The sequence below is a fragment of the Carettochelys insculpta genome, chromosome 3 (assembly GCF_033958435.1).
Source record: "Carettochelys insculpta isolate YL-2023 chromosome 3, ASM3395843v1, whole genome shotgun sequence".
Lineage (NCBI taxonomy): Eukaryota > Metazoa > Chordata > Testudines > Carettochelyidae > Carettochelys > Carettochelys insculpta.
The window spans coordinates 45,403,119-45,425,010 of record NC_134139.1 but is presented as its reverse complement, the minus strand read 5'-3'; the positions used below and the strand labels follow the sequence as shown (position 1 = coordinate 45,425,010).

General features: G+C 61.2%; 1 protein-coding gene across 1 annotated transcript in view; it reads right to left on the bottom strand.

Moving 5' to 3' along the window:
* Positions 1-5,105: 5,105 nt before the first annotated feature.
* Positions 5,106-21,892, bottom strand: part of CAPN11 (calpain 11) — a 28,316-nt gene continuing 11,529 nt past the window's right edge. Inside the window, exons 4-22 of the mRNA XM_074989769.1 lie at positions 19,083-19,201; positions 17,864-17,997; positions 17,509-17,677; positions 16,220-16,303; positions 16,047-16,132; positions 15,722-15,796; positions 14,727-14,887; positions 13,687-13,856; positions 13,403-13,414; positions 12,613-12,824; positions 12,157-12,196; positions 11,800-11,865; positions 11,041-11,098; positions 10,860-10,924; positions 9,537-9,605; positions 9,365-9,443; positions 8,733-8,849; positions 7,860-7,918; positions 5,106-7,314 (exon numbers count right to left, since the gene is read on the bottom strand). Coding sequence (XP_074845870.1) covers positions 7,288-7,314; positions 7,860-7,918; positions 8,733-8,849; positions 9,365-9,443; positions 9,537-9,605; positions 10,860-10,924; positions 11,041-11,098; positions 11,800-11,865; positions 12,157-12,196; positions 12,613-12,824; positions 13,403-13,414; positions 13,687-13,856; positions 14,727-14,887; positions 15,722-15,796; positions 16,047-16,132; positions 16,220-16,303; positions 17,509-17,677; positions 17,864-17,997; positions 19,083-19,201 — 1,802 coding nt within the window. The 3' untranslated portion in view covers positions 5,106-7,287. The remainder of the gene's footprint in view (positions 7,315-7,859; positions 7,919-8,732; positions 8,850-9,364; positions 9,444-9,536; positions 9,606-10,859; positions 10,925-11,040; positions 11,099-11,799; positions 11,866-12,156; positions 12,197-12,612; positions 12,825-13,402; positions 13,415-13,686; positions 13,857-14,726; positions 14,888-15,721; positions 15,797-16,046; positions 16,133-16,219; positions 16,304-17,508; positions 17,678-17,863; positions 17,998-19,082; positions 19,202-21,892) is intronic.

The window sequence follows — 21,892 nt, the reverse complement described above, 5'->3', positions numbered from 1 at the left end:
CAGTAATTAGCAGCGGCCCGGGGGAGGTGCTTGGGAGCTGAGGGCTGGGCAGGAGCCTGGTGGCTGGCTGGATGCCGGCGTGATGGGCGGGGACGCGGGGGAGCGAACGGAGCGCTAGTGGAGTGGCAGGAGGCAGGTCCCTCCCAATTCTTGGAGGACCTATGAGACCAACCACTTTCCCCAGGAGAAGGTCCCTCTGGCAGAGAACCTGCCCAGCAGCCTCAGAGGGGCCAAAGGCAGGCCGGGCGCATGGGGAGGACGTGCCCCCCGCCATCGGGGCAGCTCTTACCTCCCTGCCCACCGAGGCGCTCTGGCCCTGATCTGCCTTCCTGCAGCGCCACGCTGAGGGCCCCCCGGCACTCCGTGGCTGCAGTGCAGCTCTGACTGCTCCCACCCCCACTCCTGCCGATTCAGCTCTCCCTGCCTGCCGAGTGACACCAGGCACCCGCTGGGCCGCTCAGTGGCTCCCACCATCCCCTGCCACTCCAGCTCTCCCTGCCCCAAGCGGCCCAGGCCTCCCAGCTGCCCCACAGTGCCCCCGCTGGCCGATCTGCCCGCAGGCCAGTCACAGTTGTCTGCCCTACACCAGCAGGTGGAAGCCCCCAGGGTGCCGGGCACAGGACAGCGGCTGCCACTTCCAGCTGGCAGCGGCGGAGCTGCGTTAGCAGCGCCCATGGGAAGCCTGCGGGCTGAACCCATGGGGGTGGCTCAGGGCTCAGCCGGAGCTGGCTGTTGCCCTCTTTGGGCCACAAGTGGCTGGGGGAGCAGCATCCTCGGAGGAGTAGTGACCCAGCAGCTGGGCGCCCCTCCTGCCCTCCCCTGGGGCCCCGCCAGCCAGGGTAGCTGCAGCAGGGGGAAGGCTGCCCCAGCTGCCGCCCAGAAGGTCTGCTCGCCGAGGCTAAGCCTGTGGCACCTGTCAGCCCAACGGCAGAGGCCGGGTGCCCCACAATTGAGCCCTTTGTGTCTGTGATGAGTCCCCACAGCTGGGAGAGCAACAGAAGCCACTTTTCTTCTGCTCTTCGCCTGCTTGTCAGCTGTCCCCTATTGCCCAGACACAGCCGGGAGCCAGTGGGCGGCACTGGGGGGCTGTAAGCCAGTGCTGCCCCTTCCACGGCCTCCCCCTTCCCCCACGCAGTGCGCTCAGCCACTCAGGCAGCTGCACTGCAGGCCAAGGCAGCCTTCCCGGAGGCTCAGCCCCAGGCTGGGGTGGGGGGTGGCAGAAGCTGGGTGGCTGGGACACTTTTCACAAGCAGCACCTCCCCGCCCAGCCTGCAGCGCGCCTGGCTAGCAAAGCCCACCCAGCTGCGCGCACAATTCCTGCACGGCTTGAATACTGGGGCGGGGGCGGGGGCAAGCAGCACCTGCAACCATCCTCAGCTCCGCCGCTCCCATCACTAACCTCGCCAGCGAGGGCTGCTCCAAGGCTCGGGCCGTGACTCCCTGGCTGGCTACACACAGGGAGCCCACCTGCAGCAGCTGCTTCGAGCAATACAGACGAGGGCCCTGGCCACCCTCACTCCTCTTTCCTGCGTGCCGATTGCCTGGAAGCTCTTTGCAGCCAGCTGCGATTTGCACCATCTCAGGAGAGGCAGCAGCCGCCCTGGCCTCCCACAATCCCTATCCAGGGTCAAGTGCCTTGTGTGGTCTCCCTTCCAGGGCCAGAGCCCAGCCTGCAGGCCAGTCTCCTCTCCACTCCCCTCCCTCGCCTCGCATGTTTAACCCCTTACTGTCTGAGCAACCTCCCCCCGCTCTGCCCAGCCCCTCAGCCCAAAACACCTGGGCATTCCGTGTTGGGCCTGGTAGCGCAGGCTTTACCGGGGCTTTCTGAGGCGGCCCCGCTGGTTGAAGCCAGAGAAGCTGGGCAATGCTCTAGTTCACAGGTGCCGAGTCTAGGGCTGCAGTGGAGCTAAAACACCTCCAGGGAAAAACTGTGGGTGCTCAGTCCTGCCCGTCAGCTCCCCACCCCCAGTTTCTGCAGCAGCATGGTTCAGCGGTGTGCAGGAGGCACAAGGGGGGGCAGGGGGCATGCTGGGAAAGGAAGGGGCAGGGGTGAGTCTTTGGAGGAAGGGCTGGGGTGGGGCAGGAGGGTTGAGCACTCCCAGGGAAATAAAAACATGGGCACTTCTGGTCTTGTTAGTGGGGGGTGGTGCTCGCAACCCTGACTTTCATGGGCCCCCGCCAGGGATACGCCCCAGCTCAGACTTGCATATGGCAAGCAGCGCGTTTTTCTGGGCTGCCGCATGCCAGGAACGAGCCGTCATTGTTGGGCCCAGGATACGAGGGAGACAAGGCAGGTGAGGTCATAGCTTTTCGTGGAACAACTTCTGGTGGTGAGAGCGCCGGCCTTGTCTCTCCCACTAAGAGACGCTGTTCCACTAACAGCTGTGACCTCACCCACCTGGTCTCTCAGGAACAAACAATGACTGCCACTCCGACACACAGGGCACGCAGAAATGGCCTGGAGCCCAGCCTCCTCCTAGGCCAGGGCACCAGCTGCTGCAGGGAGAATAGGGAGTCCTGCTTTGTGTTTCCTCAGCAGTGGTGTGGCTACAAGGGCCCACTTGGGAGGGCTGTGACTTGGGCTGGGTGGGCCATGATGGGGTGAGCTGTTGGGGAGTGGGACATAACCCACTCAGCCCCTGTTCCTTAGTCCTGCAGCCCCCCTGCTAGTCCAGCCTGAGGCCCCTCACCTACAGCCCTCTCTGTTACTCCAGCCTTAGGGCTCTCTGGGGTGGACAATCTAAGCATTACCCAGATGCTGACAGTCACTCCAGGTCTAGGGGACGCTGGCTCCATGGAGGTGAATGGCTGCTACATTGGCACATTACACCCATGTGGCCAAGATGCGGTGGGACATTGGCCCAGACACATACATGGCAACAGACAGCAGCCTGGCTTGCCATTCATGAGCACCTGGGTGAGCAGGGGTGGAAGGTCGGTTTCATGCCCGAACCCCTTAAGAAATGCTGCAGGCACCCAGCCGGCTCCCCAGGCCCGGGCTCAAGGGCTGCTGCTCAGCCCTGCAGCATTTCCCCTCCGGTGACTCCCGTAGGTGAGAAATGACTTCACCGGATGGTGGCTGGGCTGGGCTCCCAGCACAGGAGGGTGGTGCTGCCTGGCCAGCCAAGCTCGCCAGATGCTTCCTGGCCTCCCAACTCCAGGACCCCTCTGCTAACATCCAACCTGGGCTCCTTGCAGGCCCTGAGCCAGCAGCACCACTGGCTGGAGCACAGCCCACTGGCACATCCAGACCTTGCCAGGCTGGCTGTGGAGCTATACTGCCCCCTAGTGCTTGCCAGGCAGAAATGCCACTGGAAATCATACCCAGAGCCCAGGGCAGGCATGTAGCTAACTTCCTTTCCGATGCAGCAGTAGCACAGCAGCCTCACTTCACCTCGCGGTCACCCCGGCACAGAGCTGGGACAGCCCACGCAGGACAGCCGCGCACAAACCCGAAAGCCACCAGTGCCACTTTACCCCCCAAAATGCCACCTACGGTCCTCACCAACACCAGAGCCACCGAGGGCAAGTGCCGAGTTTTCCCAAGAGCAGGGGACAAGCCAGGGCTTGGGGATTCCCTCTGAGCTCTGCCTGCTGGCCCACACGCTTCCCAGGGGATGCAAGGCTACCTCCCCAACTCGGGGCCACGGGGAAAGAAGGTTAATGGCTCCTTCAGCTATAGCCTTTTCCCTTTACTCCCACAGACAGCACCAAGAGGCAGCAGTTGTACCATCCCATGTGCCCCAGAAAGGAGGATCTCCTTCAAAGTTGGGCTCCCCTCAGCCTCTTCTTGCCATAGCTGCATGTCTCATCCCCACAGCATCTGGTGCCTAGCACAGACTCAGAACACTCTGCCACTTGCCAGTCCCTGGACCACACCTCCCGCCCCCTCAAACCCTAGTTCAACAGAGATGAACTAGGCTATGCCATATGCTATTGGCTAGGGCCCTGGCAAATTCACAGTCCATGGCGGTCAATTCAACGCTCATGGGATTTTAAAAACAGTGAATTTCAGGATTTCAGATGGCCAGCTCTGAAATGTCAGAGTGTTGTAGCTGTACAGCTCCTGACCCAAGGAGGAGGGGTGGCTGCACTGCTACCCTTACTTCTGTGCTGCTGCTGGTGCTGCTCTCAGAGCTGGGCAGCTGGAGAGCCATGGCTGCTGGCTGGGAGCCCAGCTCTGAAGGCAGAGCTGCCAGCAGCAGCACAGAAGTAATGATGGTACAGTATAGTATGAAAACAAAAAGCAGTCAAGTAGCACTTTAAAGACTAGCAAAATAGTTTATTAGGTGAGTGGATCTGTTCCACGAAAGCTCACCTAATAAACTGTTTTGCTAGTCTTTAAAGTGCTACTTGACTGCTTTTTGTTTTGATAGTGTATAGGCTAGCACGGCTCCCTCTCTGTTACCATTCAACATGCAAGGCAGTATAGGATGGTCATTCTTACTTCTGTACTGCTGCCTGCAGAGCTGGGCCCTTAGTCCACAGCTGCTGCTCTCCAGCTGCCCAGTGCTGAGAGCAGCAATACATAAGTAAGGGTAATATAGGTATGGTATTGCCAGCCTTACTTCTGCACTGCTGCTGGTGAGGTGCTGCCTTCAGAGCTGGGCACCTCGCCAACACTACAACCACTGCCCTCCAGCTGCCCAGCTCTGAAGGCAATGCAGAAATAAAGGCAGAAATACTGTGACTCTCCTGTAACAACTTTGTGATCCCTCCGCAACTCCCTTTTGGGTCAGGTCCCCCAGCTTGACAAACAGTGGTCTCCCCCACAGCATCTGCATAGCATAGGGTAAAAGCACACACAGGGCCAGATCTCAGGGTCTGATGTGTTTTGCATGGCTGTAGATTTGATAGGACTGTAGCTCTGGCACCACAAGCAAGAAGGGAGCTCTACCCACACCCTCCTGGCCAAGACTGATTCTCAGCCCTCCCTGACAGATGCTGTTGAAGAGAGCTAGGCCCCTTTGCTCTGCTCCATTGTAGACAGGGGCTACTCCCTGACTCAGCCCAGCCCAAATGGCTGCCTAGGGCCCAGGCCCTGCCCGGACGTAGCGCCGTGCTGCTTGCAGGCCGCAATACCCAGAGTCACTCACTGCACAGGCTGTGTTTGTACAGATTGCTATTTATTATCCAGGCTACATGGCGAGCAGGGAGGCAGCTCTGTCAGCCAGGCAGAAGTGGTTATGTCCGCAGCCATGTCCTTCAGAGATGCAGAGACAAGGTGGAGGGCCCGGTGTTCGTGCTGCTGCCCACGCTCCTGCCTCGTGGCAGGGGCGCTGGACAGCCCACAGCAGCTGTAGCATAGGGGCCAGGAAGTGAGGGGGCCCACCCCCTGGGGAGTAGGAATCACAGTCCTAGTCCTGTCAAGCCCCCAGGACAGCGGTACAGGGGAGCTCACCAAGGCAGCATTAGGGTGTTCTGCCCCTACCTAATGAGCAGGGGGCAGAACAGTAACATCCACCACAAAGTTGTTGTACTCAGCAACCCTGGGGTGAAGAGACCGTCTGGTCTGTCTACCCCCCACTTTTGTTGGTGTAACTCACATCACTCAAGGGGGTGGAGGGAACCCTACATCCGTGTGCGACGTAAGCTGCACCGCAGGTACACCAGGGCGGACAGCGTGACGTCAGCGGGAGACACGGCTACCGCTGCTGGTGGCGGTGATTCTGGTGTGCGGCCGGGAGAGCGCTCTCCCGGGGGCGCAGAGCAGCTACACAAGCGGTATGAAAGCGGCGCAGCTGGCTCAGCACACCAGTGCTGCTCTGAGCTCGTCAGTGTAGACAGGGCCTGACGCCCAGAGCAGCTGCCCAAGGCCACACAATGAGTCAGTGATAGGCAGGGCTAGGACCCAGGAGTCCTGACCCAGCAGGGGGTTTTATACTTTGGTCATGTCCACATTCAGGAGATGCTCAGGCACTATGGTGAAGACTGTGCAAGTGCTTAGAACAGTTCTGCTGCAGGAGTCCTGACTCCCACCCCCTCCCTCCAGCCACTAAACCAAACTCCCCTCCCCGAGCAGGGCCAGAACCCAGGGGCTGGGAGCCTCACCGCCCCATTCCTAACCACTAGACCACTCCTCCTCTCAAATGCCCCCCTTAGATGTAACCAGAGTCAACTCCCACCAAGCTGCAGTTCAGGCCCAGAGCCCCCTGCCCAGCCCCTAACAGAGGCGCAGGGTTGCAGTTCCCAGCCCTGAGACCTGGTGGGATTCACTCACAAAATCAGCCTGGCCAGGGAGGGCCAGGTCCTCTGCCACCTGCAGTTAAGTCCCCTCCCTTCCTGGCATCCCACTCTGCAGCGAGGGGATGCTTTGAAGCCCCTGGACAATGGCTCAACATGTAGCATGCCAATCTTCCCTCTCACCTTTGCCATCCATACGCTGAATAACTGGTTGTGTGTGCCAAGGCAGGTGCGAATGTGCACCCCCCCGCAGAAACAAAGCCTAGGAACAGGTGCTTTGCTCCTCAGCTGGGTGGCACCTGAATCTCTCCTGAGTGGCTGCACAAGTGCCCAGTTTACAGGGAGCAAGGCGGAAGACTCCCCACTCACCTCTTCTTGCAGGGTACAAGCCATGTCGGCCCTGGGAAATAATCTAGAGAGGCACAGCCTTTGGGAGTGCTACAAGCTGGGCAAAACCCTGTCATGAGTTGCGCGAAAACCCCTAACTAACGTGGAATGAGTCCACAGTAAGGGGTCACACCTGAAACAAAACCAAATAGTCTGCCCCCAAATGAGCAGGTGGGGGGCTGAAGGTGCAATTGGGTATGGCCAGCAGGTGGCTGCAGGGGATGGGAATGACGGCCAGCGGGTGGGACAGAGCGAGACGGGCAGAGGGGAAGCTGTGCGCTTGGGGGCAGACCTGAAGAAACCTGGGAAAGAGGGGTGGGCGTGTGGGTCAGGAGTGCAGGTGAGAAGTAGTGGTTACGTGCGCTGAACTAAAGCAGCTGGCTCCTGCTCTTGGATTCCCTCTGCCTGTGCAGACAGGACCTTCTATAGTCTTTGTGAGTGAACAGGACTGCACCGCAGAGAGATTGGCCTTCTGCTGCCAGCTGGAACACCCCCAGGGCCCCCCCTTAGATCAGCCACTTGGGTTGAAAAGGGGTAACATGAGGCTGGAGTCTGTCATGCTGCGGGACCGGGAGAGGGGTGTTGGCTCAGCAGGGGAAGGGAAGGGAAGGTGGGGGTGATGATGGGATGCCTCGTGTCTGTAAATCTAAGGGGGTGGCATTTTGGGGTGTCCCAGCCCGTTGGGGTGTTTCGGCCTGCATGGGTCTGCCTCTGCTCCTAGCCACACATCGTCAGCAGCAACCACTGTGGGGAGAGGAAAGAGGGAACAGGGTGTAACAGAGGCAAGCCCTAAACTTGCACCTGCCCTGAACCAGGAATAAGGAGACGGTGTGGGAGGGCAGGGCTGCTAGAGTAATGCTTCTCTCCCTGCCCACTACTTTGACCCACCACTCCGGCAGCGCTAAGGCCATGGGTGTTCAGTTCCAGGGGACCAGATGGGCACCAGGGCAACACATCCCCTTTGCAGGAGGCTTCCCTAGGTGCAGGGCGAGAAAACCAGGCCCCTGGCAGGACCTTTTTCTACCGAGACATTCCCAGGAACCTATCCCCTGACTTCACTGAGCTGGGGGATGCTACCAGCAGCCAGAGCAGCTGGCTGGGGGCAGAGTCTGCTGCCCCCTCCCACTATTATTTTGGTTAGGAGTCCCTGTCCTCCCCCTAAGCCAGCTTTGGAGGGTTCCCCACAGCCCTAACCCAGATCCCTCCTTCACTCCAGGAGCCACGCAGCTCCCCTGCCCTCAGCCCCCCGGGAGAGCGCCCCTTGCCCTCTGTTGCGGGCTAGCACTCACCTCGGTCAGGTTCATCACCGCAGTGCCGGTGCCCTCGGAGTCCATGCTGCGGAAGAACCCTGCAGGGGGCGGAGGGAGGGATAGCTGCTTCGGGGCCATCTGGCACAAGTTGGCCTTTCCCCTCTTAGCCACGAACGCTCCCCGGAACGCCCGGCCCCTGGGTTAGCTGTGCAGCTGGAGCCGCTCATTGCCGGCAGTTTGCACCGACTTACTCTAGCCGCCCCTCAGCACGCACAGACAGGCCATGCTTGACACCAGCCCGGCTCACCAAGGTAAGCAGGGGCAGGCCGAAAGGGATGTGGCTGGGAGGCCACCCACAAACCCCAGGCTGTAGCCCCTGCACGTGTGACCAAGCAGGAATCCTTTTACAAGTCCTGTCTGGGCCTCGCATTCCCCTGTACCAGCCGCGGGCTAGTGAGTGCCCCCCCCTCCCATCTCAGCAGCCGCACGGTGCTTGTAATCAAGGCGATCTCCCGGGACAGGGTGGTTCTGCTAACGGCACTTGCGTACCTGCAGTCTCCCAGTGCACTAGCAAACCCGACTGCGGGGACCCTGCTGTGTGCGTCAATGCCAATGCACGTGGGGCGCACACCAGTCTGCAGCAGGAGTCTCCCTCGGCCAGCCTGCAGCTCCTCTGGGCAGACGCAGGAGGGGGAGGGCTCTGGCCTTCAGCCAGCCAGAGGCACCTCCCGCTTGGGGGAGGGGAGGGGAATTCACTTGGGCTCTGGCTACAGGGGTGAGGGGGCAAAGCCTTCCCCCCACTGCCCATGCTGAGGTGCTAACCCTGCCTTGGCAATGCCATGGGGCTCTCCTGGCCTCCCGCCAGTCTCAGGTGCAGCTACCGGCTGCCCCTCCCCCCACAGATGCACTCACTGAACATGGCCTCCAGCTTGACCAGGCAGCAGACGAAGTTATCGAAGTCCACGCCCAGGTCTGCGTCGGTGTAGCGTGCCACCACCACCTGGTGCAGCTTGTTGTTCAGCTTGAAGCCTGCGCAGTGGAAATGGGGGAAGCCCTAAATGCCCAGGTGAGCATGGGAAGGGTCCCTGCCCTTTGGGTTCCAGTGGCAGCTGGTGGGAGGAATGGACCCCAGCCCAGGCAGGAACAAGGGGCTGAGGGGCTGGGGGATGCTCACCCGCTGTGTACAGCTTGCTCCCCCAACCCACCCACTCAGGCCTCTGGTGCCCCTTCGCCAGGAAGCCAGCCCACAAAGGAGCGCATAGGAGGTAGCCCCCACTTGGGTCCAGGCGCCTCTCGGCTCAGGCGCTCAGACTAGCAGAGCTGTGAACATGAGATTCTGCACAGAGCTGCCCGCACACGCCAGGAACTGGGGTGCAGAGAAGCCAGGATGGACTTCAGGTGTGACCCCAATGCCAGGGCTGGCAGTCTCTGAGCACATGGCACCAGAGAGTATTGGGCTTGCTCCAGCTGCAAGGGACGTTCAGACAGGGTCTAAGCTCAATGTACCCAGGACCCCAGCCCAGGGCCCTTCTCTGCTGCTTTACCAGCTGATTCCAGAGCCAGGCGCATCTCATAGGCGCTCATGGTGCCTGATTTGTCCAGGTCGTGCTCACGGAAGATGGTCTGCAATGACACAACAGGGGGGTGAAGGCCAGGGCTACCCCCCTGCCACGGAGGCGTGTGTCTGGTCCAGCCCTTCACAAATCAGCCCCTTACCAGCCAGCTGCGGATCTTGTTCCACAGGATCTGGAACTCCACAAGGCCGAGGCGGGCGCTGCCATCTTTCTGGGAGCAGAGTCAAGAAGAAAGTGACCAGCCGAGGGTCTGCAGCCCTGAGTGAGGGGAGTGGCAGGAAGACGCTGCAAAGGGCAGAGGCCTCGGCCACTTGTGTTCAAGATCCCAGGGAACTTTTGGCAACGACGGGAGTTTTAGTCAGGCCAAATTCTCACCTGCTCAGTTCCTTATGGCCTCTCTCCCCGCTCCTGCTGCACGAACTGGGCACAGGGATCCCCCACACTGCTGTGCTCTGCAGCAATTAAACAGCGGCTGGGCCCCATCCCAGAGGTGGCTGCGTTTCTCTGGCACTGTTTACACTCAGTTTTGAAGCACTCTGGGAGCAGACAGGCTACAGCAGGGCTGGCGCCTGCTCCCACTCCCCCTTGGGGTACAGTGGGAGGAGGCCGTGCTGGTTTTTCGTTCATGCTCCCCAGTGAGCCTGACTCTCTGGCATTACCCTAGTGTGAGAGTGGGGAGCACAGACTGTGAGCTGTTGCTTCCCAGCAGCGAGAAGGCAGGGCAGGGAGAAATGCTCCGCTCCACTGAAGGAGTTGGGCGAGAACCTCGCACAGCCTCCCTCAGTCCCAGCTGGGGCCCCAGCGAGATGTTCCTGCTCACCTTGTCTACCCAGGCGCAGCTTTGTTTTCATGGGCACCGTGCTAATGCAGACGCGCCCCCCAAGCAGACGCAACGGCTAGCTGTGTGCGCACTGATACTCAGCTGGGAGGCATCGGGTCTCTCCTGGGCAGCCACAGAAGAGCGCATCTCACCGGGGGTTCCCCTCCACCCAGAGACAGAGCCGATCCCTGCTGGGCAGCAAGGGGCCTGGCCTGGTGCAGGAGCGTGCCGAGAGAGGGAACTGAGTGGCAGGGTGTTTCCTCTCACAAAGTGGGAGGCAGAAGAGAAACTCAGGATGTGGCCAGGCTCTGGGCTGGGGCAGGCACAGCTCCCTGGGCAGCCGGCACAGAGAGGAAGCAAAAGCTTGTTCCAGACAACTTGCTGCTCCCGCCTGTTCCAAGGGCCGTGGAGCCGGGGTGCGCTGTGCTGCTCCAACCAGCTCTATCCACCCCCAAGCTATGGGCGTGCGGCACAGAGCAGATATCTGGGGAGCTCTGCTGGGCTAGACCCCTCTTGAAATTACCTGGGCTGGAAGTCACGGCTCCCAACGGACTCCCCCTACAGGCTGACCCTGGGAAAAGGGGTCTCTGCCAGGCTGGCTGCCCACCTGAGGCCCCTGCCCTCCCCACACACGCAGGAGGATACGTCCATCAGGTTGACCATGTTGCGGCAGGACTCCATGCTGAACCCGTCCGTCTTCAGGTCTTTGTCTGGGGGGAGGAGACGCTGTTATCTGAAAGCGGCGGTGCAGAGCGGACGCTGCCCGGGGAGAGACCCAGGGAAGTGAGAGCTGCAGAGCCGGGGGAGAGCCGGGGGCGGCACTTACGTCTGGTGACGACTCTGTTCAGAATAGTCCTGAGCTCAAAGACGCTGATTTCCATGTCCTGGCAAGAGGGCGGAGGGTTAGTGATGCCCCAGCTGCTCCACTCAGCCGGGCACTCTCCCTGCTCAGACCTGCTCACGAGACCCCAGGGAGGTGGGCTTCCCCAGAGCCAGCTGTGCTTCCAGCAGTAACCAGGCCCCTCTGACCTTATCACATCACCCCAAGCAGGGATCTTCCCCTCCCTGAGCGCTGGCCCAGGCCTGCAGCCAGCGATGGAGACGGGCTGCCTTGCAGCATCTCACTGCCAGCCAAGGGCAGGTCAGAGCAGTCTGGCCTCCTTTTCCCACCCCCCAGAGGTATGTGGCGGGAGCTCTAAGGGGCTCCCAGGGCCGAGGAGCACTGGTGAAGCAGGACTTCTTCCCCACTGCTTGCCAGAAGTGGGAGAGGGGGATGCTCAAGGTACTGCCCCCCCACGAAGCGGGGCATAAACGCCCTGGCCCAGCTCTCTGGCACTTGTGCATCCAGGCTGGCCTGACACTCACAGGAGAGGAAGGGCTGAGCCACTGAGTGACAGGCCCCTGGCTAGTACAGAGTGGCCCAGCCTTGCCACAGCAAAGGCTGCCACCCAACACCTCTGAGCTGGATGTCCCCATCCCGCTGCCAAGTCTGGGGGCATCTCAGCTGTGTGTGTTTAGTGCCTGACAACAGGGCCTAGCTCTGATGGGGGGGTGGCCATTAACAGCCATGCGTGGTAGCCCCCACCTCTCCTGCCAGCTGCTGGAACATGTTCCTGAAGGAGCTGTCCACGTCGTCCTCCGAGATCTCTTCCTGGGGCAACAGAAACCAGGGGCAGGTCACCAAACGAGCTCTGTACTTTACCCTCCTGTTAAAGCTGAGCTGCCCTTGCAACGGTGTTCCTGCTCCTGCTGCCCTTCGGCTGCCCCCCGTTCGTTGCTGGCCGCTGCCCACCTCCCTCAATCCCGCCCTCAGCATCGGGCAGGTTAAGCACACGTATGCAGCTGATGCTCTTCCCCGCAGGCCCCACTCTGCTGTCCCCGACACCCAAAGGCTCAGCAGGCTGAGGGGAGCGGCACTGGCTTGGGGTTGGTGGACTCTTACCTGTTCTGGCAGATCTGCTGTGATCTCCTCATCTAGCTCCCTGGGGATGCAAGAGGGGGAGACAGTGAGCGCTGAGCCAGCAGGGAGGGGAGCGGGGGACTGATGGGCACAGTGAGGTGTGGGGTGTTCCCTAGCTATGAGACCCCTGCAGAGAGGGGCCAAGGAACATGCCTTGTCTTACCCCACAGTCTGGGTGTAACCAGACCCCCAGGAGATACAAAGCACAGACTCAGGGCAACACAGGCATGGAGTGATGAGCAGGGAAGGGCCAGGCCCCTCGCTCCTGGCTGTGTGGGACTCTGTCCTCCTCCAACTCATGTCAGGAGGTTCTGGAGAAGCCTCCTCCCCAGCCAGATATGCCCAGAGACCACCTGAACCAAGCCAGGCCCGAGCTGGGCAACAGCGTCCCCAGAGCCCAAACTGAGACCTGGCCACTCATCTCGCGTGCGCACTCACTCTGTGTCCGACTGCTTCTCAGCGAAGACGCGCAGGACAAAGTCGGCCTCCTGGTGTGGCTCAAAGGTGGAGGGCACAATGAGGTACTCGCCCGGGGGCAGCCGGATCTTGTTGCTGACCTCCCGGAGGTTGATGAAGGTCTCGGAGCGTGCCCGGGACTGGTTCCGCAGGAAGAACTCCTTCTTCAGGTGCACGTTCTGGCAGCCCTGGGCCTGAGGACCAAACCCACCCATGGGTAGCTGCCAGGCGAGAGTCGGGAGGGAGCTGCGCCCAGGGCACAGGGCTCCAGACAGGTAGGAATACCAGCACAGCTGCAGAGTCACTGCTCTGGGCTGGAGGGCCCCCATCAAACCTCCCCACCCGAACAGCCCACCCCCAGGGAGCTGTTAAACTAGGTCCACCCTGTCCCACCAACAGCCCAGCCAACCCAGGGGCCGGGCACCAACACCGACCAATGCTGCATCGCCTACAGACAAAGTGAAAGTCCCGACGCTCTGTGCGCAGGAGCACGCTGCAGTGAGCCATTACACCAGGGGGTTTCCCTGCCCCCAGCCTCAGCATGCAGAACACCTGTTGTTGCCCCAGCCAGCTCCCGCCGCATTACCTTGCCAAGCCCCCTTTGGCACACCTCCTACCGCCAGCACAGGCGAGGCTTGGCCAGGGCCTGCCCTAGCTGGCTGCTGGAATGAAGTGCCCATGGCTGGTGGTGGGTCTCAGGAGCATGAGCCCCTTCCTGACAGCCCTAGGACCCTTCCTGACGCACACACCAGTTGGGCAGCTCGAGACGTACCTCCTCTGGGACCTGCGGACACAGCAGAGAGAGACAAGCAGAGCTATCAGGACCTGGTGGTGGCGTTGGAGCAGGGAGGGCAGGATATCAGAGCCCCTACCCCTTGTCGTCCATGCTATATCGGGGGGGGGGCGGGGAGTGGTGTGTCACCCGCTGGCAGGAAGAATAAAGGGAAGGGGTTTGGGGGATCCCTGCTCTGGAGCTCAGCAGTGCTGCCCCCATGCAGGCGGGGATGGGGGGGTCTCACCGCCCGTAGGGGATACTGAGTGACGCCCGGGGCATACCTCATAGACGGCAAAGCCGATGGTGTGCATGTCGCCCCCCACCCGCCGCTCCTTCCGCCGGTGCTTCTGCATCAAGGCCACCAGGAAGCTGCAGGCCAACTCATTGTCCTCGGGGTCGTCGTCCTCCTCCAGGAGCTTGATCTTGAACTGGGGGTTAATCCAGAAGGTGGCTGTGGGGGACAGGAGATGGAATAATGACTCGGGTGAGCAGGGCCCCAGCCTCCTGCCCCATTGTGACAGCTTCCCCACAGCACAGGCTGCGTGAGGGCTAGGCTCCTGCATCCACCCTGTGTCTCTGATCACCAGCCACTCCTTCCTTGGCGCAGGGCTCAGATGGGCTATGATGGCTTGTTCCTTGCCCATGGGCTGTCCCCTGCCAGAGTAAGGGCAGGTCCCACGATCCCACCGCCAGGCAGACCTGCTCCCAGAGCTTCACCATGCACCCCCATCCCACACACGAACGCTGGAGCCTTAGGGTATGTCTAAACCGCAGTGTAACCTCAGGGCTGGTAGCCCTCCACTCAGCAGAGCCGGGGTTTGCTAACCTAGGGCTTAAGTGTCCACACTCATTTGTAGCCCCAGGTGAGGTACCGTTGAGTTCCAGCCTGGGTCTCCAGCATCTACACTGCATTTGGTGGATGCACACCCAGCTCCCCACATCCTGGTCTCCTGGCTTCCTCCCAAAGACGTGGCCGCTCTAGTGCTTTATCTATGGTGCACTGCTGGAGGACCTGCCGGCCCGTCTCAGTCGGCTGCCCAGAGGACAGCGCGAGCTGGACACAGAAGACTTTTGGCAGATTCCCAGAGCAGGTCTGGAGGGGCTGCGTATACACTGCGGAGCAACGGGGCTGGAACGCGGGGTCCTGGCTTGACTCAGGCTGGATCCCCTGCTCTGGTGCGTCTGGAACCCAGCCCTGGCTTAGCGGGATTTGCACGTTGACAGAAAAAGCTGACGCCTGGACCCTGAGCCTGAACTTGAACCCTCGGTGGACACTGCAGGGCCGACACACCCTGAGGAACAGGCCGGTGGTGGGCGGTACCTGGGTGGTTCCTGCAGCCCCCCGCGGTGCTGCCTCGGCGCCAGGAGCCCTCAAAGAGGGTGGTGTGCCACTTGCTCAGGTTGTCCTTGTCCAGGGCATCAGGGGTCAAGTTGCAGATTTCCAGCCTGGAGAACTCTCTCGTGAAGTCCCTGAAAGCCATCCTGAGCATGGGGGAGGGGAGGCAGGGAAAAGACTGAGACTCCACATGACCCGGTCCAGCCCACCCCAGCATGGGCGGTGGGATCTCTCCTCAGCAGGGGGAGCTCCTGCCTCCCATCCAGGACACCCTCACCTTCCTGGCACTGGCCCTCTCCCTGTGCCCCACTGCTCACCGGCTGTGAGGTGGGTAGAGGTGCAGGAGACCGGCTTGGGGGTCCCCTCCAGCCCATCCCTGAGGGTCCCCGAGGCTGCAGTGCTTGGGGCCAGCAGAGGCTTCTCTCAGCCCTGTCTGCCACCTCCACCCCAAGAAGGCTATGCCCAGAATGGGCTCATTCGCGGCGCCCTCTCCTGCTGGTCCAAGCCCCACTCAGCGCAGCGGGGGCCTTTCGTATCGGCAGCCTGGCTGCGTCCCGCCCTGAGCACAGGCTCCCTTAGCAGAGCAGCTCCACTTCCATCTGGGGCCAGCAACCCCCACTGCACTGCCTTGCCCTAGCTCTGGGCCAAGAAGCAGGCGCTCCCAACGGTGGGCCGGGGGTGCGGCCCGGCACTATCACCACAGCAACAGCCTGCAAGCGGGATGGGACATGGTGTGTGGCTGGACTATGACAGGCCCTGTGTTGGTGCTCGCAGGCCTGGCAAGCTCGGAAGCGACTGGCTGGGCGAATGGCCACAGAAGAGCTGAGTTATTCCCCGCGGGAGATGCAGCCACGTTCCCAGTCCCCTGACTTGGCAGAAATCCAGCCAATTAGGACAAAGCAGGTTGCGCCCGCCCAGGTCAGAGCCTCATGGCTCCGCCCCCGCCTCACCTCACCCCATCCGTCTGAGCCGACACTCACCAGAATTCGCCATCCTCCATTTTCAGCTGCAGCTCCGCTCTCTGGGCGGGGTCCACGTTGTTCCACTCAGAGGAGCTGGGATGGCAGGGAAGGGGCAGTTAGACAGCACTGGGAACACCAATATTGAGCTGTGCCACCCTGTCTGGTGCCCCAGGGCCACGCACCCAGGGCCCACCCTGGAGCTGCAACTCTCTCTGCCTTAGGGGCATCCAGAGCGGCAGGCTCTCTTGGCAGTGCTATGCACAGGGTACCCGGACTGCACGCTCCACGGCTCCCTTTCCAGCAGTGCCACGTGGCGCTGGCAGGGCAGCCCTGTCTCACCCACCCGTCGCACCAGGCGCCGGTCCACTCCACCTGGCCCCAGGGGTTTCGGATGCGGATGAGCTGCTCCTGGCGCCCTCGGTAGTCCACCTGGCAAAATCCCGAGATAAGGAGGTTAGCCTGGCACCGCTGGCCGAGCCGTGGAATTACTGTAGATGCCAGCAGCGGGTTGCTCACCTCGGTGAAGGCTGTGACAGAGTAGGCATGTCCCTTCACCAGCTTCTTGAAGGTCACTGCTTCCATATCAAAGGCACTGGTGATCTGGGGGGAAAGGACGAAGCATAGGTACAACCCCCAGCCCCGAGCCCAGAGCCAGCACCACCTCCTCTGGCTAAGGAGACACTGAGAGCTGGAACTAGAGATGGGAGGCAGCGGGAGGCTGCAGCACCCCCAGGTTGAAGAGGGTTCCCTTATAGCTAGGCATTACCGTTTGCTTCCATGGCTCTCAGCGCCCTCACTGTGCAGACTGTTCTAGCGCCCCGTGTCCAAGCAGCCAAAGCAAAGCCCGGAGTGCTCTCACCTGTCTGGAGCGGCTGCTCATGGCGCTTGCAAGCCCCAGCATGCATTGCTCCAGCAGCCCCGCCATTCCCTTCAAAGTGGAGCGCACTGCCTGCTGGAACCTGTCGCCCCATATCAAGAGAGTAAATTGCAGCCCCTCTGGGCACACTGGGAGCAGCAAGCGGCCCAGTGCGGGACTGGACAGGATGGAATTTGCTCCCCCCACTGGGGCTGCTGCCATGAGGGCTCTGCAGAAGTGATGGCTGCAATGCAACGGGGTGGGGGCAAGGAGAGATGAACGGGTACGGAGTACTCTGGATGCCTGTGCAGGACGTACCTAAGGCAGAGGTGCGGCGGCAAGCAATCCCCCTACTGCCCAGTACGTCCCCTGGGACCCTTCAGGCTGGGGACTAATACTGGAGCCTCCCCCCTCTGGCTCCTACTCTCAGAGGGCTGCACAGACCCCCCGCAACAGTTGTTTGGGGGTCTTGGTTTTACAGCCCCACACGCCCCCTCGGAAATGGCTGACCATCGGCGACTGATTCACGGTTTCGCCAGAAGAGGGCACTACGCAGAGATACCTGCGCCAGCCCCCTCCAGCAGGGCACGAATGGTCTCTCTGCCCTCACAGGCCTCCCCTTCCGGAGACACCTGCAGGGCTAAGCCGGCTCTGCTCCCAGCCCCTCTGTAGCAGGCCACCTTGTGTTCAGCATGGGGCACGCCTGGTGGGGGCAGGGTACCTTCCGCCAGCCCTGCTGGGGTGGTGGTGGGGATGCCAGCTGGGGAGTACCCTACCCTTGCTATTACGGGAGGCGTGACCCCGCCCAGGGCTATCCCCCTGGGCAGCTGGGCACAGAGGGGGACGGATGCAGGGAGCAACCTGGCCTCAGAGAGCCTGTGCTGGGAGGAGGAGAAGGGACCCCAAGCTCCCCGCCAGCCCCTTGGGAAGGGCAGGGAAGACCCCTTACATCAATGGAGCAGCCAAGCAGGGATCCCCTCTCTAGAGCCTTGCGGATGATCCTGGCCAGGTCCCGGGGCGGCCGCTTGAGGTCGTACATCTCCGACACACCGCCGGTGAAGTCCTCAAAGCCCTCTGTGGTGCTGCCCCCGGACAGGGCCTCGTAGGAGCCGTTCAGCCTGCAGCCCAGACAGAGCCCGGGGATGAGCGGAACAGGGCAGACAGCACCGGCCCTCACCCGCTGCTCCCCACCTCGGGGAAGTGACCCTGTAGAGGAGACACCCGCAGGAGGGAATCCCCAGAGACCTGCTCCCCACATCAGCCTCTGCCTTCTCCCGCCCCACACCCCGCCAGCGTGCGCTCACTTGGCATAGGCCTTCTCCAGCAGGGCGCTCCAGAACTCGGTGCACTCTGCCGAGTGCACGAACACCAGCTCCCCATCCTTGGTCGGTAACCGGTCGTCCACGACCACATCCACCCACTCGCCAAACTGCCAGATCTGGGGAGAGAGGAGAGCACGGGGTGAGCGGAGCAGGAGCAGGAGCAGGAGCAGGCGCAGGCTCTCCTGGGCAGGGACAGCTGCGGAGCCGGAAGCAGGCAGGGGCCGCGTCTCAGGTACTGAGGGTAGACAAGAAGTGGGGAATCTAATCTATGGCCTGTGGGGCTCAGGGCTCATCCCGCCGGCGGGGGGGGGGGGGGGGGGGGGGGGGGGGGGGGGGCGGCCCAGGCTGGTGCTCCAGCACCACAACTCCCATTGTGTGGCTGGAGCGTGCGCGCCGGCTCCCCAGTGTGTGTGTGTGGGGGGGGGGGGATAGGGGGGCCGCCCTAAGTGGGCAAGCAAGCTGAGGCCGGAGGCAGCCTGCAGGCTTTGCCTGGCAGGGAGAGAGAGTGGCCCTGCACGCTGCCATCCCCACCCCTCCTCGCCCCAGGGAACAGCAGCAGAGGGAACTGCTGGCCTGGAGGCTTTCCCCCAGCTGCTCCTATTGGTCAGCACTGCAGGCAACGGGAGCAGCAAGGGGCAGTACCTGGGGGGTCACAGAGCCATGTGTGCCCCTGAGGAGCTGTGCAGGTAAACCCCCGCAATCCCACCCTGCTCCTGCACCCTACCTCCCAGCCAGAACCTATACACCCACCCTGCTCCTGACCAGATCTCCCACCCCCAGCTCTCTCCAGCTCAACCCTGCACCTCCAGCCTGCTTCTAGAACCCGCAACCCCAGCCCACCCCTTGACCTTTCTGCCACCCAGCCCTTGCACCTCTCCCCCATCCCGCTCCCAGCACCCCCTCCTGCCCAGGGAAGCCCCAGAACCTGGCCGGGCCTTTGGGACTGGAGTGCGAGGGCAGTGAGGTGCCTCAGGTGAGGGCCAGGGTTTTGGTTGTGTTTTGCTTCTCACTTGCATGTGGCCCCCAACTGATTTTTCTGTGGGTCAGTGGCCCCCCACCACCTCTCCAGCCCCGTGCAGGTGGTCTTAGACCACGGATTCCAGTCTGAGGCTTGGGCCCTCAGCTGGCCGGACCTGCTCTTGCGGGGCCCGCCTCACACGCTGTGGGGTAGGGAGCTGCCCTGCCTTGCCCTTGGCCCTACCTGAAAGTGGAAGATTCCAGCATAGTCCTCCTGGAAGCTCTGCCCATGGGGCACCACACGGTGCAGGAGATCCTCGTTGAGGGTGAGGGAGCCAATGGCAGCCAACAGCCAGCAGTCACCTGAGCAAGAAGGAGCAGGGGTCAGCCACCCTTCCTGCTCCCTACAGCCTCCCTGCTGAGGCCCTGGGACTGGAGGCTGAATCCTGCTCCATTTCTACCTCCCCCCCGCCAACTCCTCGCTGAGCAGGCCACACAGGATCCTCCAGCCTGCAGCCCATTATGGTACCAGGGAGAGTTGCATCACCAGGGCACTGAAGGAGTTAATGTGGAGGGGTGGGGGAGTAGGATCAGCAGCTTCCTCATGGTTCTGGGCAGGGGGATCCAGGATGTTTCAGCCCCATAACACCCTGGGTAGCTGGCAGAAGCAGCATCCCACCCCACTCCTCTGCAGGAAGGCACCAAGGGCCCAGTGGGGTGGCACTGACCAGGGCAGGGGATGGAAACACAGGCCCATCAGGCTTCAGGCCCAGGGTTTCACACTCCCTGCCAGTGCGCCCTGAAGCAATGGAGAGGGCAGGAACTGCGGGGAGGCCAGCCAGCTTGTGCCTTGCCCTCAGGTGCTCCTGTCAGTCAGCAGGGAGTAAGCCAGGCTGCCTTGCCTGTGGGTAGGAGCCATGCAGCGAGTGGCAAGCAGCTGAGTGCCTGGAGATGCCTGAAATGCCAAAAGACCCAGCATCCCCCGCTCCAAGGCAAGTCCAACCCTCAACCAGAAGGCAGTGCTGCAACACCCCCCACCCCACAGCCCCCTTACAGCATCCAGAGACCATCTCTAGATCAGACTGATAGCAAAGGGAGGGGTTGTTTTGTCAGCACACTCTGCCGGCCAGGCTGTGTTGTCTGCCTCATTTAGCCATTTGTCACTGAACATGCAGTTTCGGAGCGCGAGCCTTGCTCTTCCGTTCTTTAATGTGCCTCCCACTTTTCCTCCTGCGGCCTGACTCAAACTCCCTCTCACGCCCGCAGGCTGCGCTTGCGTGTCTGTGGGCAGACAGCTGTTGTGCTTGTGTTTTCATCGGTTCTCGCTCACACTGCAGAAATGGGAACACTGCGGCCTCTTTAACTGGACACAGAAACCGTGAACAGCAGCTCTCCCTACGTGGTGTGATCATGCAAACCGCTAAACCAATGTTAAAAACACCCTGCAAAGTTAAATGACTTTTTTGGCAACTAGTAAATCTGTAGAAGAACCTGGTGGGGGTGGTCAAATACCAACCAGGTGGAAACCGAAGACAAATGGGAGAGGGAGCCCCAGAGCGGGAGGGAAACAGCACAGGCTGGGGGTTGGGAGAAGCAGTGAGTGGGCACAGGCTGGGGATGCAGAGGGAGCTCCTTGGAGGCAGAGCAGGGAAGCTCCTGGCAGAAGAACCAGGCCTGGACTCAGGGGCCACCCCAGACCGGACTCAAGGAAGAGTCTGGTTTTGAGATCTCCTTGGGAATTCTAAACATAGCCCAGGCACCGACTCATACACCATCACCCCAGCAATGCTCACGCCACAGGCTGCCCTCGCCTCATGACTCAGCTCCTTGGGAACTTCCTGCCCGAGCCTGGCTGCGTCTGAGACACATGCTGCACTCACAAACCTTGGCAGGGCAGTGGCAGCAATGCCTGGCCTGGAGACCATAGCGATGCCATGGGGACCCCCCAGAGAGCCCAGCCTTACCGCAGCTGTGCCAGTGCTTTGCAATCCTGACCAGCAACTCCCCCAGCTTTCCCAGCCCTGGCGCCCTACCCACAGCTGCAACAATGCCCCTCTTTGCTGACCCACAGCCCTCCCCATCTTACCATTTCAGCCTTGGCCCATGCACCCCACCCGTGCCCATTCTGGCCAGGGCTGTCTCCTGGACAGACTCTCAACAGAATAAATCGCAATTGTGAGGCCCAGTTTTGGATGCTGTAAAAGAGTGGGGGACCTTGCCACTCTCTTCCCCAAGACTGTGCCCAGCCTGGCTGAGTGGCTTCCTACCCAGGTTCATGCTGCTGTGTCTGCAGCAGCCTCCAACGTTCCCAGAGCATCCAGGGAGTGCTACAAACTAGACACACGCTTCAAATGCGGCCTTCTCTGGGGTGGAACACGGCAGCAGTTTCACACACACCTGCTCTCGAGAGCCACGTGCTCAGACCGACTCTACATCCTGATGCTTTTTGTTATGCAGCATCTTAAGTATCTGGCTACATGATCAAAACCCAACATCGTCTCCCACCATCACTGCTCCATCCAGGCCCCACTGGCCTTGACATATGCTTGGGAGTGTCCAAGTCTAGGGAAACATTGTAGGTCTGGGGCATGTACCCAAGAGTGTTGTCCGGAAGCCTCAGGAGGTAACTGCCCTCCTGCTTGGTACTGGTCAGCTGCCAGCGGAGTACTGCATCCAGTTCTGGGTGCCAGGCTTTAAGAAAGATGTAGCCAAACCAGAGGGAGGCCACAGGAGAGCAACAATGCAACAAGAGCTTTTGCGCATCTGACCTACCAGGAAAGGTTTGAAACAAAAACTGGGGAGTGCTGAATCTCCAGGAAAGATGACCAAGAAAGGGCCTGAGAACGGTTGCCCAATATGCGAAGAGCACTTATAGAGAGGGCAGTGATCAATTGCTCTCTGTGTGCATTCGGAGTAGAACAAGAAGTCAGTGTCTTAATCTGTAGCAGGGGAAGAGTTGGGCTAGCAGTCACGGACACTTTCGAAGCGCACGGAAAGCTCAGCTCCAGAGCAGATTATCTAAGGTGGCTGTGGGGTCCATGACACTGGAGGCTG